Source organism: Mauremys mutica, chromosome 3, assembly GCF_020497125.1.
Source record: "Mauremys mutica isolate MM-2020 ecotype Southern chromosome 3, ASM2049712v1, whole genome shotgun sequence".
Lineage (NCBI taxonomy): Eukaryota > Metazoa > Chordata > Testudines > Geoemydidae > Mauremys > Mauremys mutica.
The window spans coordinates 127,293,180-127,310,888 of NC_059074.1; the positions used below are offsets into that span (position 1 = coordinate 127,293,180).

The 17,709-nt window shown below is 46.0% G+C and overlaps 1 protein-coding gene across 2 annotated transcripts in view; it reads left to right on the top strand.

The window, feature by feature from the left end:
• Positions 1–17,709, top strand: part of LOC123366239 (sulfotransferase 6B1-like) — a 50,500-nt gene that overhangs the window by 24,166 nt on the left and 8,625 nt on the right. For both annotated transcript variants that reach the window (XM_045009506.1, XM_045009507.1), the window contains 3 exons: positions 2,117–2,222; positions 12,726–12,949; positions 15,086–15,225. In XM_045009506.1, the coding sequence (XP_044865441.1) occupies positions 2,117–2,222; positions 12,726–12,949; positions 15,086–15,225 (470 nt within the window). The remainder of the gene's footprint in view (positions 1–2,116; positions 2,223–12,725; positions 12,950–15,085; positions 15,226–17,709) is intronic.

A 17,709-nucleotide genomic window follows, 5' to 3' on the forward strand; every position in this document is an offset into this window, starting at 1 on the left:
TCGCCCTAGCTAAAGATCCAGCCGATGAGGAGGCCTTCTGTCTCTAGGTGGATTACGGCGAACTCCTGGTGTTATTGCACCCGAAAGCACTAGGGGCTCAGGGTCCGCAGCACGAACGGGTGAGGAGGTGGTATCAGCTCGTGCTGGGCAAAGGGGTATCTCAGCCGCCGGCAGTAATGGAGGAGAACAGTCAGGAACAGGTGACTCGTGATTCGGTGCCTCACCAGAAGAGGTGAAGTCAGACCCCTCAACTGCAGATGGGTCCTGAGGACTGGCATGACCTGGCAACAGCTGATCTACATGTCGCCGCCAGGTAAGATTCTCTGCAGTCCGGACTGTGTAGGAAACAGGTCCTGTTTGAGTGATGACTGTGGCCGGGACCCATTTAGCTCTGGAAGTATAATTCCGAGCCAAAACTGGCTGTCCCGGGCTAAAGGTTCGGTCTTTTGCTCTGGGTGCCCGTCTGATGACTTGATATTGCTGCTGATGTTGCACAATTTGTCGGGGTTCAGAAGGTTTCAGCAGATCAAAGCAAGTGCGCAGCTGTCGTCCCATCATTAGAAAGGCCGGAGATGCGTGGGTCGTAGCATGAGGTGTGTTTCTGTAGGAAAGTAAAAAGGTATCCAGACGCTTTTGAATGGAGTGTTGTCCTCTTGCTGATTTCAAAGCGTTTTTCATTGTCTGCACAAATCTTTCAGCTAATCCGTTGGTGTACGGATGATATGGTGACGTGATGTGGTGTATCCCATTTGCCTTCATAAAATTTTGAAACTACTGAGAAATGAACTGCGGTCCGTTGTCGCTCACAAGTTGTTCTGGCAGACCAAAACGACTAAAGAGTCCTCGTAGTTTTTGGATAGTACTCTCTGCAGAAGTGGACTGCATTATAGAGACTTCTGGCCATTTAGAATGGGCATCTATTGCCACCAAGAACATGCTTCCTTCAAGGGGGCCAGCAAAGTCAACGTGAATATGTTGCCACGGGTTTTCAGGCCAGTCCCATGGGTGTAGGAATGCCCACTGGGGTGCATTCCTCACACCCTGACATGACATACAAGCTTTTGCCTTCTCTTCAATAGCGCTGTCCAATCCAGGCCACCAAAAATAGCTTCGTGCAATTTCCTTCATGCGCACTATTCCACAGTGACCGGAATGTAGCTGTTCTAACATCTGTGATCTCAGTGGTGGTGGAATAATGACACGTCTCCCCCACAACAAACAACCAGATTGGACCAATAACTCCGTCCGCTTGGACATGTAGGGAACAAGGTCGGATGAGACCGGAGAGGTTTGTTGAGATTTTCCATGCATCACCAGGTCCATAACTTGGGACAATACTGGGTCAACGCGAGTTGCCTTCTTTATCTGAGTAGCAGGGAGTAGGTTTTAGCCCCTACAACACTTAAGAATATTGGCACCTTCTTCACTTCTGTAATGTCTTTTGCAATAAAAAAAAGCTCAAAACGCTCAGTATACACATGCCACTGCTCTATATTCTCATCAAAAGGTTCCAGTGGCCTGGTCAGAGTTGCCATGATTTTAGTTTCACTTTCACAGTCAGTGCAAACAAGCAGCTTTTTTGTTTGTTTGTTCTTTACCTTGACTTCTGCTTCCTTCTGTTACTGGAGCAGCACCGGAATCCCATCTTCGTTGCCACTTGTTATATCCTTGGGGGGCAGCCGGTTTAGGAAGAAATCAGTTGAGGCCAGAGAGCTGACAGCTAACAAAACCACCATTTTATTTACAGAGACAGAGAGCTCACTCAGCCGGCTGAAGCTGGCTGAGCTAACCCATAATAATCTAACTCAGTTGCCATAGCAACAAAAACCATGACAACCAAATACACAACACAGTCTTCCACGAATGACCCATCTCCTCCACCTTACTGCAAAATCTGGCTTCACCCCGGTCTGATCCAAACTTCATTAAAGTCAATGAAAACATTATACTGTCATCAGTAGGCTTTCAATCAGGTCCTTAGTGATCACCAATGTACACTCTAGTTAGTGTAAACCATGGCTAAAAAGAACCAGTTTTGAACAAAAGTTGAAACACTAGTCTTTGCTACCAGGCATTGATATATAGACTAAAATTAAATAAATATGTTTGCTTGCAGGCAGTGTTAGTGACTGGAAGAACCTTTTTACTGAAGCTCAGAACCAAGAAATGGACAAAAAGTTTGAAGAGTCCTTAGCAGGAACTAAACTGGGAGCAAAGATGAAGTATGGGGTGTACTGCAAAGCATGAAAATGAAAGCTAGCTTAATGAAGCACAAGATGATCTGCTTGTTTGCTTTTGAACACTGAAGGAAAAGCCCATTTACTTGATCCAGACTTCTTTGTATGAAATTGTAAACAATCATGTTCTCACTCTCCTTGATTATATTGGCCTCATTAGCACCACAAAAGTGATTTTTACTCCTTTGGTATTCACCCCTTCTTGTCAACTGTTGAGAATAGCCCACTTCCACTTTAATTGAATTGGCTCATTAGCACTGACCCCCCCACTTGGTAAGGCAACTCCCATCTTTTCATATGCTGTGTATTTATATCTCCCTACTGTATTTTCCACTCCATGCATCTGATGAAGTGGGTTTTAGCCCATGGAAGCTTATGCCCAAATACATTTGTTAGTCCTTAAGGTGCCACAAGGATTCCTTATTGTTTTTGTGATACAGACTAACAGGGCTACCGCTCTGAAATCTATCAGACTTGAATTTGACAACAAGCATGTTTAACATACAGCTTACTGTCTTCCTTTAACCAATGAAATTGTAACGACCACATCGAATATAATACTACAAAACTGCTAAAGTGCATTATCTGTAATTAAAAAGCAAGTTTTATCATCTTACACCTTAGGTTTTAATAGTGCCACTAATTCCTGGTGTAGTAGAAAGAGAGAGAGGCTAGAACATGGTGCCTAGTAGAAAGCTAGAGGCCTGAACCAAAATTAGCAAAAATAATGCTATGAGCAAAAGTCAGGCTCTGTTACAAAGCAAATGCCTGCTTACAAGTTCACTGGTCGGTACATGAACATGGCTGGTGTTGCTAAAACACAGGCACTCTTAAGAAGTACTCAGCACTAGGTTTTCATGTAAAAACATTCCAGAAGAGTGGTCCAAGAACATCCCGCTACAAAGTTATGGTATAAACACACTCCCTAAAGATGGTACAGGGCCAAAGTGACCCCTCCAAAAGATAAGGTCAGGATGACAGGATGATGGATAGAGATGTTTTGATCGAACCAACAGGTACAAGGTGTAAGATGGTCACTAACCATGTCAGAAGGGTAATACGTAACTTGTTTGTATCAGTACATAAAAGAGGGGTCATAGGAGGAGTGTCTTTGTCTGGCCTAAGGGGCAATGGAAAGTCCCACTGCTGACTGAGCCAAGTCCATTGTAATGGACATACATGTGCTAGTGTCCCTGTAGAGTCTGCCAGGCACTAGAACTGTGCTTCATTAACAATCCCTTTTAGACAATAACCTCTTTGAGGCAGTGAATGTCATTATTAGCTGGATTATAACTCCACAGTCCAGTCCACGTGAGGGCAGTGCACTGCCCTGGAAGTGGTGAACCCATATCTACAGCACCTAAAATATACACACCTAGGTGGAGAATTACATCTAATTTTACTCTAATTCCCAGCTAAGAAAAGAGAGCACGGAAATAAAACCAGAAGGCTAATACTTCACCATTTGCAATCGGAGAAAGAGCTTAATTGTATGGCTTAAACAATCATTACATAATATGGCTACATGGCTGGATTCCAGGTGTTGTTTAGTTCAACTATTTGATTTGTCTACTGTAAAAAAGGTATTGAGGCTGAATTTTATTTCCTGGCCAAAGGCCTCGGACAGAGGTCATGGTTAAAAAAAAAAAGATTAAACTTTTGTCTCACAGTGGATAGTCACTAACCACTGATTCCTGTGGCTACGCTTACACTTGACATGAGACCTCTTTGTCTAAGTCAAATTTTTGTATTTGAATTATAACGTTTCAGGCAAAGAAAATTAACTTAAAATTCCAAAATATATTTATGGATAATTTGTTGCAGAATTTGCCCAGTGCTCTTTCTGACTTTCCCATTACAGCACCTGGGTTACATTCCTGACTTGCTTGAAAATTCCATTACTATCTGGTGGACATTTGTAGATTCTTTTAATACTCCCACTGGTCTGGTCCCCCCATCCAACTCCCGGATGACTGCCAAGTTTAACCTGCCCAGCAAGGGTGGCTGCGGCCCTGGTCCTCCAGCCTGACTGGCCCCGATGGCCTGCTGACCACCCCTTGGACGGGAAAGGGGAAGGAAACCTATGCTGCAGGACCCTCCGGAACCCCCACAGGAGCTCGAGACCCAGATTGCCCCTGCCGACATCATCCCCTGCTTCACATGTGGCCAATTCGGGCAGCTCCAATGGCAATCCCCAGCCATGGACTGTTCATTTGGCCAGGTGTGTTCGATGGAAACTCATGCCTGATGACACCCATCCACCAAGTTGACAGTGCCTGTAGACCTGGCCAAGCAATGACTACATGCTCTGGTGGACTCTGGATGTGGATAAATGCTGGTGCAATGGTGCTTGTCCCAGAGGCCAACGAACCCATCGGGCAGATATGCCTCCGGTGCATCCATGAGGATGTGAAGACATATCCCACAACACCAATGTCACTAACTATTGATGGGGTAACCTGGGTTCTGCCTGCGGACCTGGTCCAGAAGCTGTCATACCCCATCATCTTGGGCCGGGACTGGCCTGAATTCCCCCAGCTGCTGCAAGCTGTGGGTCACCAAGATTCCCCGGTACAGGGGGACAAGGACCAGTGGTGCTTAGATAGAGGGTGGGGGTCCTGAGGGGCAATTGGGGCAGGGGTCGGGGGAGGGGGCAATCAGCGGCCAGGGGCTGGGATTCAAAGGGCTCTGGGCTGCTGGCAGCCGCGGGGAGCCCTGAGCCCTTTAAATCCCAGCCGCCGCCGCAAAGCCTGCGGGCAGCGCAGAGCCCTCTGACTCCCGGACGCGGCTGGGATTTAAAGGACTCAGGGCTCCCCGCGGCTGCCCGCCGCCCCGAGCCCTTTGAAGCCCCGCCCCTGGCCGCTGATTGCCCCCTCCCCAGACCCCTGCCCCACTTGCCCCACCCCTATCTAAGCACCACTGGTCCTTGTCCCCCGATTACCCCCTCCCGAGACAACTGCCCCTTGGGACCCCAGTCCCTATCTAAGCCTCCCTTCTCCTTGTCCCCAACACCCCCCTCCTGAGACTCCACCCAACTTCCCCCCAGGACCCCACCCCCTACCTGTCCCCTGATAAACCTCCTGGACTCCCATGCCTATCCAATTGCTGCCTGTCCCCTGACTGCCCCTCCGAATCTCTGCCCCATCCAACCCCCCCTGCTCCTTGTCCCTTGACTGCCCCCCAGAACCCCCTACCCCTTCTCCAACCCCCAAACTGCTTACTGTGCCACTCAGACCAGCGTGTCTGGCTCCATGCAGCTCCAGACAGTTGCTGCTATGCTCCCCCATGGAGCCCACAGCCCTCTCCCACCCCCAGCACCTGCCTTCCAGATTTGAACACCTCAAAATTCAAGCTCCGTTTGGGCAGCTTTTACTTCATTTCTCCCAAATCAGTTTCCCCTGCAAGGTGCCAACTGAAGGTGTTGGAAAACAGAGAGATCGGGTGGCCTCCTAATGCCTGGAAAAGAGACACAGGCCAGAGGAGGGAGTGTCAGTGCCTGTGCGGACTTCTGGGAAGTGCATGGTGTGGAAGGGGATGCTGTGATGCTTTGGAACAACTCCATACAAAGCCAGTCAGGACTCTGGGGGAGCCTCCTCTCTCGGAGCATACTGTCTCCAGGGCAAGAAGCTTACACCTTCCTGGGTCTGACCTCAGAGCATTCAGCTTGCCCTTCCACATCATGCACTTTCCACAGCGAGTCTGCCCAGGCGGGTCCTGGGGCAACCAGAGGTCTCTGCACCCCAACTCCGCAGTCAGATGTGACTCTCAGCCAGACAGTAAAACAGAAGGTTTGCAGGTAAATATGCCCAATGGTCTGGGATGAGATCTGAGTTACTACAGAGAATTCTTTCTTGGGTGCTGGCTGGTGAGTCTTGCCCACATGCTCAGGGTTTAACTGATCACCATATTTGGGGTCGGGAAGGAATTTTCTTCCAGGGCAGATTGGCAGAGGTCCTGGAGGTTTGTTGCCTTCCTCTGCAGCGTGGGGCACTGGTCACTTGCTGGAGGATTCTCTGCACCTTGAGGTCTTTAAACCACGATTTGAGGACTTCAATAACTAAGACATAGGTTAGAGGTTTGTTACAGGAGTGGGTGGGTGAGATTCTGTGGGCTGTATTGTGCAGGAGGTCAGACTAGATGATCATAATGGTCCCTTCTGACCTTAAAGTCTATGAGATGACAGGAACACAGTTTAAACAGAGCTTGTTGGTACAGAAAACAGAACCCCTCTGTCAGGTCTACCTTAGGGGGTGGGGAGCCCAGAACCAAGTTCTGGGTCTCTCCCCATTTCCCCAGCCAGCTCCAAACTGACACTCCCTCCTCTGGCCTCTGTGTCTCTTCCGAACAAGGAGGCCACCTGATCTCTTTGTCCCCAACACCTTCAGTTGGCATCTTGCAGGGGAAACTGAGGCACCCACACAGTATTCAGAGAAAATATTAACATTCCCACTTCATCACAACAAGTGCAACAAAATATAATACTGTATATTGAAGTAGGCAAGTGCTGCTTCTGACTTTCCACTTTTAATTGACCCTTGTAATCTTGTGGCACTGACGCGTTATAGCTTCATTTTATATCGGCTTACAGGGCGGGAGCGGGGGGCACCACCATTTTGGGCCCCACCAAAAATTATACAAACCTGCCGCCTATGATGGCAAGAGAGGGAGGGCTAATGATCACACCCTACCCCCTTGAACTGGAACTGGGGCCCCAGTTCCCTGTGGCGACTAAATGAACAGAATCCCAGATCAGGGACACCCTCACTGAGGAGCAACTGAGATAGACCAAGCACCTCCTTAAAGCCTTTGTGAGGACTTTGATGGACTTTGAACAGACCACCCTTGTGCAACACATTATCCAGACCAACCCTGGGGAAGTGATTCAAGTGACTGCCCAGCCCTTCCCACGCCACATGTGGGAGGTCATCGAACAGGCGATCCAGGCTATGTTGGACCTGGGGGTGATTGAGCAGTCCGCCAGTGAGTGACACAGTCTAATCATGCTCATCCCCAAGCTGGACGGGGACCGCAGGTTCTGTATAGACTTCTGAAGAATCAATGTAATCTTGAAGTTCGAAGCATACCCGATACCCTGAGTGGATCAAATGATTGATCACCTTGGGGAAGCCAGATATATTACCACCCTTGATCTGGCAAAAGGGTATTGGCAGATCCCACTGGAACCAGCATCAAAGGAAAAGACCGCCTTTGCCACCCCCAGCGGACTCTATCATTTTACCTGGATGCCTTTCGGCCTTCGTGGCACCCCTGCAATCTTCCAGCAACTGATGGACTGGCTCCTGCAACCCCATGTCGAGTACATCGTGGCATACCTGAATGATGTGGTCATCTACAGTCGCCACTGGGAAGACCACCCAAACCGAGTGGCTGCCATCTTGAGAACCCTTGGGGAGGCAGACCTCACTGCCAACCCCAAGAAATGCCAAATTGGTTGGCAGTAGACAAACTACCTGGGCTATACACTGGGACAAGGATATGTTGTAGACCCTAGTCAGGAAGGTCCAAGCTATTCAGGATCACCCAGTCCCCATCACTAAGAAACAGGTCTGATACTTTGTGGGGCTGGTGGGGTACTACCAGCACTTCATCCCCGACTTTGCCACCATTCCTGCCCCCTTGATGGGCCTGCTGACTAAAGATCAGCCACAGCACGTATGGTGGGATCCCGATTGTGAGAAGGCATTCTGAGGGTTGAAGAACCTCCTGTGCTGGGAGCCCATGTTATATAGTCCTGACTTGGGACGCAGTTTTATTGTCCAAACTGATGCCTTGACAGTAGGACCGGGCACTGCCCTCTCTCAGGACATCGACAGGAAGGAACACCCAGTCCTCTATATTAGCCTAAAGCTGTTCCTGAGGGAGAGGAACTACTTGGTGATTGAAAAGAAGGCACTGGCCATTAAATGAGCAGTAGTGGCCCTTCGTTAGTACCTCCTAGGCAGTTCCTTTGTGGTGGTAATAGACCACACACCCCTCAGATGGCTCCAGCAAATGAAGGACACCAACACATGGTTGATGCGCTGGTATCTGGCCTTACAGCCATTCGCCTTCACTGTACAACATCAGTTGGGTAAGGAGCACACCAACACAGACACGTTGTCAAGACTTGGGGAAGGGGTCCTGACTGGCCCTGGAGAACGGGAGCTGGGCTTGAGGGGGTGTGTGTGTAGCAAAGAGGTGAGGCCTCCGTCAGAGATTGGCAGTGAGGGAGGGCCACAGATGCCCTGGTGGGTGGAACCAGGAAATCCATGCCCGCCATGCCGGAAGCAGAGAGGTGGGACAGGAACGGGTAGCTCAGTTGAGCAGGAGCTGCTGAGGGAGGCAGATACTTCCAGCCTGCTGCTGTCTCAGGGAGCAGGTTTGCCAGACATACCTGATACTGAGGAGCTGCTGGGATTGCCACTGGCAGTATACCCTAGGGAGATGAAGGATGACCCTAGGGTTCAGGTACACCTGAGGCGGAGTATAGGAAGCCGCCCAGGGGTACCAGACTACTGTATGGCTGTGAGGCTGCCAGGTCAGCGAGTTGCGTGTGGATTCCCCACTGACGTAGTGGCAGACCACTCTGCCACTGTTAGGTCCCTGAGCTGGGATGTGGTGGAACTGGGCGGGCCCATGTCCCCCCTGCCATGCCCCCCTTGGGGTGGCAATACTCCCCCTCCTTATGCCAAGAGGCCTGCATTTGTCTGTCGCCCACCAGAGCCAGGACAACAGACTGGGGGGCATTCGCCTTTGCCGGCGCCTGACACTGTTCGCTGGGTGTTTAACCCCTGCCGGCACCCTAGACCGTTTGCTGGGTGCCTAATCTCTGCTGGCACCCCATAGACTGTGGGTGGTGATTGCCCCTGCTTGAGGGCCAGAGCACTAGGTTGCAGGACACCGCACCCTGTCCAAGGGCCTGGGCCCCTAACTGTCCCTAACTACTGTACCCCGTTTGAGGGCTGGAACTCTAGACTGTTTGGGGCCCCGCCTCGCCTATGTGTTTGGGGCCTTGGAATCGTTCACTGTGCTCCACTGACTGAGGGTTGAGACTGCGAGACTGCTAACTTTCCCCCTTTGATATACTGCTACTCCAGGGGAGTGACAGAAAAGAGGTGTGGCCTCCCTCGGAGATTGGCAGTGAGGGAGGGCCACACACCCCTACATGCCTACACTTCAGAAAGCAAAGTATATTTATTTTAGGACAAAAACATTACAGAAAAAATATACCATAAAGCAAGAAAAGGCCTAACTGCATAGTAAGCTTACCTGAGATCCCCCATCTTTCTTATGGAAATGCTGGCAAATTCCAGTTGTTCAAATCCTTCAGCAGGGTTTGCTCTCTTGGTTAAAAGTTTATGTCAATTTGTTGGATTAAAATGAGTCCCTCAATCATCTCAGGCTGACATGTTATACAGTTTTGGGGGCTTTCTTTCCCAGGCCTTCTGAAACAGGAAAAACCAGTCAATGCCCCTTTCCTTAGGTTACAAAGCTTCAAAGGCTGGGTATCTGCATAAGAAGGATTGGGAGTTTGCATTAATCACCCCATAGTGATTCCAGGTCCCACGGAAAACCCACCTAGTAAGCCAGGAATACACACATATATAACATGTATTGATGCAAAGGACTATGAATAGTCTATGTGCCCATATCGTCTGGTTCATCTCAATACAATAGGTTTCAGAGTAGCAGCCGTGTTAGTCTGTAGCCGCAAAAAGACTTTGAAGCTTTCATACTTCCAGTGTCTGGCCCACAAAAATGCATATCACATTTACAAAGCTGATACAATATCTCAGAGCTCTGCTGGTGTTCATCATCTCCCTCACAGGCAGCTCCATTGACATCAATGGATCTGCACCAGTTTGCACTGGAAAAGAATGTGATTGATATTGTTCAGCTATTTTAGGATGCCACAAATTCTGAAACCATTTTGAGATATTAACACATCAATTAGTATCCCACCCTCCCCAGCACACCCCTTTTCAGGACCCAATCTTTCTGTTGCTATTGCTATTGCTTGTCCTGTTCTCTCGTCGGCCCCCAGAATCTTGACTTGCAATATACAGGATGAACTCCTGGCCTCAATGAATGGCAAAACTCCCACTGACTTCAGTTACTTTAGGATTATACCCACAATCTTCATGATTTTAGCTTATGGAAGTTAATCCTTCCCAAATTGGGCCCATTATTAATTATGTATTATTTATTTATTTATTTATTTATTATTACAATAGTGCCTAGATGGGGTCTTCACTGTGCTAGGAGCTGTACAGACACACTGTAAAAGACAATCCCTGTCCCAAAAAGCTTACACTTTTAGGGTATGTCTACAGAGCAAGAATTGTGGATGGGTTAGTCTACACAAGATAGCTTGAATCAGCTAATATGGGTAATGATAGTAGTGAAGACAGCACACTACGGGCTTCAGAGAAGGCTAGTGGGCTGAACACGTATCCAGGGTCGATGCTGGACTCGTACTGCCTACACTGAAGCCTGCTATTCACTGTCTTCATTGCTCTTGATACTCAGGCTGGCTGGATTCAAGCTAGCTTGGATAGGCTAGCCCATGAACAGCTTTCTCTGTGTAAATATACCTTTAGTTTAAGACCAGATGCAACAGATGGCTGAAAAAACCAGAGCAGGATTGTTTGGGGAGAAGACAGAACACAGTGACAGTAATATGAACTTGCTTTCTTTCTTAGACTAGCTGTGTGCACAATTTGTAGGTATTGAGGGTACGGTTGAGAGGTTAGTTGTTGTTTGTTGTTAAGGGAGCCAAACAGAAGATCAGAAGCAGTAGTCAGCTCACCATTAACCTAGCTATTAACAGCTGCCAGTGTTCCGTAGGCATCATGGCTGAAGCCCACTAACTTACCCTGCAAAGCTCTATGTTCAGTAAAGAGCAGTTCAGACACTGCATTGTTGTCCTAGACCTTTGGGAGGTGGTGAGCTGGGCAGAATGATGGATTTCATTACACCGAATACTACCAAGTGCTCTAATCTTTTTAATTCTCCACTTTTTGTAAACACCTTCTTAGAAGCTTAAACAAAATTATATTCCCCTGCCAATCTCCCTTTCTCACATTTGGTGCATTCAGACTGCCTTGTGAATTTGCACATTTTATATAATCTGTATAAAGTATCGTGCTCTCTCCCAATCTCTTAGCAAATGTTTAATAGCAGAATGCTGTACTGAGAGCTCATATTACTAAGACTTTATCAAGCCTTTTGCCAAGATACTTAATTCTCCTCCAAATCCCTCCTCAAAACTCACTTTTTCTAGCTGGCTTTCCACCACTAATCTCCATTCTGGCATGACCTAATCTTACTGTTGTGCCTGATCATAAAAATCCATCCATAACAAAGAGTCCACGCACCCCCTCCTGAAGAAATACCTGCAGGAGGGAAATCCCTTAAGATTTCCCACACAGATCCCAAATTATTTCATTGGGGTAGGGTTTGAAAAAAATGGGCTGTGGTTCTACCACCAAAACCCCACCCTAACCCTAATATGGTCTCAGTTCTCTCTTTGAAGAATTTAGCAAAGTCCTGTGCAGACAGAAGAATTTAAGGAGGGTCCCAAAGTATTCAGATAAGTGATTGGAATTGTGAGAATGGGATTCAGTGAATGAGGAGAATGGGATTTATTGTTCATGGGAATACAGCATGAGAAAGGCTGAGACCATAGATGCTCCTCAAGGCAGAGATTTTGGCCTCGCTGGAGTCAATGGGAGCTTTGCCTTTGAGTTCAATGGAGCCAGGATTTCATCCCTTGACACAGACACCAATTGATCTATATTAATATAAACATAATAATCATTAATAAAACATTATGTACTCATATGTACAGCCACCCCTCAACCACTAGATAGTAAAAACTCTATCGTTTCACTCCAAACTTGAGAAAATGTTTGGCTGAAAGGAGGAGCTAGCCATTGTACCCTGAAGGCCACCAAATGGAGCCTATGGTGACCCACCCTAGCAGGCGACTTCTGCAGCTACAAGCCCTACATGGAGGCCACTCTTCAGGTCTCAGGACTCAAAAAATGATGTGATTGAGTAAAGAAAAAACCCAGTATAATGTGTATGTAAAAGGGCAGGGTTACCATGGGAAACCTACTTTGGGGCATGTACCATCCCAACAGGAGCCTGGCATCAGTGTAATTTTTGGCATGTCACTAATGTATTATGTACACGTGCACTATGTACTCATTCTACAGCAATCTTTTACACGTGATATTTTGAAATTATATAAGAGTTTTGGCTTAAGAAGCAATTTAATTCCCTTGTTTTCCTCTTTTGGTCTTCTCCAACTCCCACTGATGTCAATGACAGGACTGTAAATTACTCCAACGCGAGCTAGATCAGGCTCTTTGTCCGGGGCTGAATCTCTCTCTACAGATGAATAGGGAGGAGTCAAATGTTGTTCACTGGATCCATAAAAGGCCTACTAAAAGGTAGTCTGCACCTGTCTCTGTCTGCATACAGCTTTACATCAAGAGAGAGGAGAATGGCAAACCATAGGAAGAAATTCATTGATCTGGTGGATAAAGCAATTGCTGTTGGTGACACAATGGACCGTGATGATCTGCTTTTTTCTTACAAGGGGATTCTCTACCCCACAACTGTGTGCAGTCCTGAAATATTCAAGGCTCTTGAGTCCTTTGAAGCCAGGCAGGAGGATGTGATCCTAGCAGGGTATCCTAAATCTGGTGAATATAATTTGTTTGCTATGGAAATATAAGGTGTAATATAATTATAAATAACCAGGTTGTAGTTAAAACTGTGAACAAATTGTTTCAGTTTATGTTAAATAACCTTGGTTAGGAAGATATGGCAATGGGAATTATTCATATGAATGAGAGAAACAAAATGATTTATCTCATATTCCTTGCCAAAGAAATGCCATTGCTAATGTTATTGTCAATGTTATGGTAAAAAATTTAAATGCACAGGTTAGGAAAATCAAAGTAATGGTTTTCACAGCAAACATTACTCGCTTCTGTGGTGCATGTACATTGTTTTGTAGTATGGTACATGTTACATTTGCAACATTTACGAATACGTATTTTTGCATAAAATTTAGCATTTGGTTTCTCATGCGCAACATTCTTTAGTTTCTTTTAGTTTCTTCCTATTAAAAACATTGCAGTCTTCTGAAACTTCTTGAAAAATTGAAATGTTAGGATTGTGAAATCATGGAAAGTGAATTAGTGAATAATTCTCCATTAATTCTTGTAATTTTTTCTTTCCATAGATTTCACTCAGTCCTAGTTGGGTGATGAAACTGAAAGTTATTCTGTATGAAACTTTAAAGGCTAGAATTTATTGCCACAGGAAGTCACTGAAGCAAAGAGTTTATGAAGATTCAAAAAGGGACAGGACATTTACATGGAAGACAAGAATATCTAGTTATCTTAATTATGATAAAACTTTTAGAAGAGTTATTAAATTTGATGATTAAGGGCTTAAGCCAATCTCTAACTATTAGAGATGAGAATTAGATTTAGCATGGGAGGCAGATTATCCCACATCTACTCTGCTGGCATTTCTCCCCAGTTTTACAAAAATTCCGTGGGGGTAATTGTCATTAATGCAACAATAAAGATTGAGAAATCCAGCACCCAAATGTCAGGAAATGCGAGGCTAAGGGTGAGAACTCACTCTATGCTCTCTTGCACTTGATGCATCAAAATATCACTTTCTATTAGATAGTTTTACAAACTGGAGTTCTATGCACAACTTTCCCTACCAGTATAACAAGTTACTATACAGCACAGTCTTCAGACTTGGCTAGATTTTTAAAGTCCCAGTCAGGTCTTCAGAAAACTTTCACCAGAAAAAAGAAGAGGAAAAGGTCTCTTATAACTAATCTAGAACTACTTAAATAGATATAAAATGGGTCTCTATTCTCCATTCTGTTGGTTTCCAAGCCTAATTAAAATAGATGTCAGTGGTTTTAATAATTCCCATATACTGTTTCTAATGTATAAAATGTAACCAAGAACAGAAGTTAATGGAGCAAATTCAATCCTGATGTAGCATCACTGACTTGGAGACACATTAGGGATGCATTTGGCTTAACAGGAGTTTTGACAAAGTAACAACAGGATCAGTTAGAGATTACAATTCACTGCAGAACCAGAATATTTCTTGTTGATTTTGATTAATATTCCTGTATTATCTAACTGAACTTCATGTATGGTAAGTGTCACACTGCTGAGGCTGTGTGCATCTCTGTCTCCTGTCTAGTCTCTCTCAGTGCACCTGTTGTTCAGGTGCTGGGCTTCGTGCCCTTACCTGTCTCAGGTGTTGAATTTCACAACTTCCCCACCCTTAGATGGGGATCAGGATTCAACACTACATCTATGCCAACCACTTATTACCATGCAGGTCCAACTGGAAACCTGAATTTCTTCCCTTTGGGAGCCTGAGACCAGTGATATAGTGACCAACTGCCTTTTTAAAATCAGTATGTTTATTTGCAGTAGAATAAGCATTAGAAAAAAATATTTCAAAACAACAAACAATTTATATGCAAATTTAGCCTCATGTTATTTTTCATGTCACTACAAGCTAAGTTAGATAGGCTTCTCTTCCATTACAGGAAAAGAGCAGATCTGAATTATGCTCTTTTAGGAAGCCCTGGAGCTCTTGCTATCAAGTCTGGTCCCAGTTTGTCTTCTAGGCCCAGACATAATTTATTTAACTCCTTGAAGCGCATTGATTTTTCATGTCCATTAGTTAATACACTGTGTACAAATCTTTCCAATTGCTGTATATACATTGAAATCTGAGAAATTATTTTTTCCCCAAAGGTTTTTAAACCAATTCTCTATATTTTTAAGGTACCAATTGGGTTGGCCAGATCTTAACTGACTTGGTAACAACATCTGCAGAGAATAATGAAGATGAAACAAATAGCCTGAATGATGAGGAACTGGAAGAATTTCCCTACCTTGAAGTTGGAGATGCTGAGAAATATCAGGTGGGAACTGAGGACCAGATCCTCAAAGGTATTTAGGCACCTAACTCCCATGGAAATCAATGGGAGTTAGGTGCCAAAATTCCTTTGAGGATCTGGGCCTGAACACTTACTGAAACTGCTGAGACATACTGTTTCACATATAATTGATGACAACAAGGTGTGTGAAATACCCCTTGCAAAGAAAGGTCTCTGTCCAACTACAGCAATTGCTGTGACTAGAATAGATCCTGCATGTGCCACCCAATTCAGGGGGAAATGCTGGTAAATGGGCAGTCAGAAAGAGTTGAGGAGAACGCAAATTAATAACAATTACATGAGACACTTACAAAAACTCAATAATATATTATTCCAAATAGGGTATAAGGAGCAGTTCCATACAAAGTAAAATACAAAAACCATGGAATAGAATGGAAATGCAAGAGCTGGGGCCAGACCCACAAAGGTTCTTAGGTGCTGAAGTCCCAATTTTAGGCTCCACTGTGATCCACAAAACTCCTGATTGGTTTCCATCTAACCCTGTAGGTGCCCAAACTCACATGCCACTTAAGTTTTTGCAGTAAAAGTTCTCAAGGAACCTATGTTTCTGCCTCTGGGCATGTGCACAGCGACCTCCCTAGGCATCCAGATGTCTAGCTTCCCCACTAATTCCTGTGCAATCCACACACTGGGGAAAATAGGTGTTCCTCTGCCTAACTGGTGTGCTGAGTCCAATCCAGTAGGCATGCTCAAGAGGCCACCTAGCTCTACCTGAAATGGGCAGTGGAGGAGTGAACCACTTCCCTTATACTCTTTAGCCCAGCAGAATGCAAGAGACCACTGGTTCAAGTCCACCCTGTACCCGATGAGTAGAAAGGATCTGAACAGAGATCTGCCACCTCTCAGGTGAGTGCCTTGACTACTGGACTATGGGATCTTCTGGTGTGGACCTCCTTCAATCTCTCTTACAGAAGTTGTTCCACTTTACTTGACTAATTGAATATTAATTAGGTGAGAAAAAGAGTGTCACTCCATAGTCCATTGATTAAAGCACTCACATGAATGGTGAGAGTTTCTTGTTCAAATCCATTCACCTCATCAGGCACAAGGGGGAGTTGAACCAGGGTGTGGGGGTCTCTCATGTTCTCAGTGAGTACCCTCACCACAGGACTAAAGATTAAAAGGGAGGTGTTCCTTCTCCTCATTTCCATCCTGCACCCCCACCCCAGTTGTTTTATGTACATCTGGGTTCTCAGGACAAATTTTTTAGTGGCCTCAGGGTGCGGCCACCAACTCTTGCTAGTGGTCACTCTCACGCTTTTTCCTAAAATACTTAATTAGCTTTAGGAAAAACAAATAAATTGCACATATACATGCCCTAATCATTGTCATTTATTTATTGCTAGCTAGGAAGTCCATTGTGAAAAGTGATATTAACAAACATACAAGTATCAGTTTTCACAGCAGACTTACTCAGTCCTGCCAAGCCTGGGGACAAATTAAGCCCTGGATGGGACTCCAGGGGAGGCAGTGGGGGGATGGAGCCTGAAGCCCCACAGTGGGAGCCTGGGGCCTGTTGCTGCGCAGCTGGAGCCCGAAGCTCTGGGGCCAGAGCCTGCCACCGTGCCACCCCAGAGCTAAAGCCCAAAGCCTGAACCTCACTGCCCCCAGGAAGGTGGGGAACTCACTGGGTGCCTGCTCATCCAATGTTGTGCCCCAGGTGTCTCCAGAGGGGGACAGGGCCCAACCCCTGTTGGTGGCCCCAGCAACTAACACCAAGGCGGGGCATCCAGGAGCAACAGGGAAGGGGATGGGCTGCTACTTTCCCACATCTCCCCCAGCCCAGGAGGCTGTGGCTGCAAGAAAAGCCCCTGGTGGCCGCATGCTGCCATGGTGGCCACATTTGAGAAATGCTGACTCTGAGCACACCTACCAGATCAAGCCCACCATACTGTCAAGCTATCTGGAGTGTCTCAAGAGCATGAGTCCCACCCTCAGGGCACACTGTTAAGATTCAGGGCACAAACCCAAAGCTCGTTGTGAACTCTATACTTAGATTTCACCAACCAGGTATCAAGTGTGAACTTCTCAAGCACTATAACAGCCTTAATATGGTGCCACACACAGTCCCCGTGGGCACTCCAGTCTATCTGGTCACGTAGGCAAGCTTGCCTTTGTGATACACAGCCCCTTACACCAAAAAGCACAACAATATTCAGATTACTCCCAGTCCCAAAGGACCAGTCATATACCCCAGGTCAGTTGCACCTTAGATCTCACACCAAAGAGAACTCTTGTAGCTAATCCTATAATAAACTATCTAAAGATTTATTAACTAAGAAAAAGAGATGAGAGAGTTATTTACAAGGTTAAAGCAGGTAAATGAATTACAGACTTAGGTTCCAAAAGGTGTAGATGCTTCTATAATAAGCAAGCTCTATATGTCCTTTGGGTCTAACCCAGGCCAAAAACTGGGGATCTTTTGCTTATGTTTAGTAATCCTTGCCC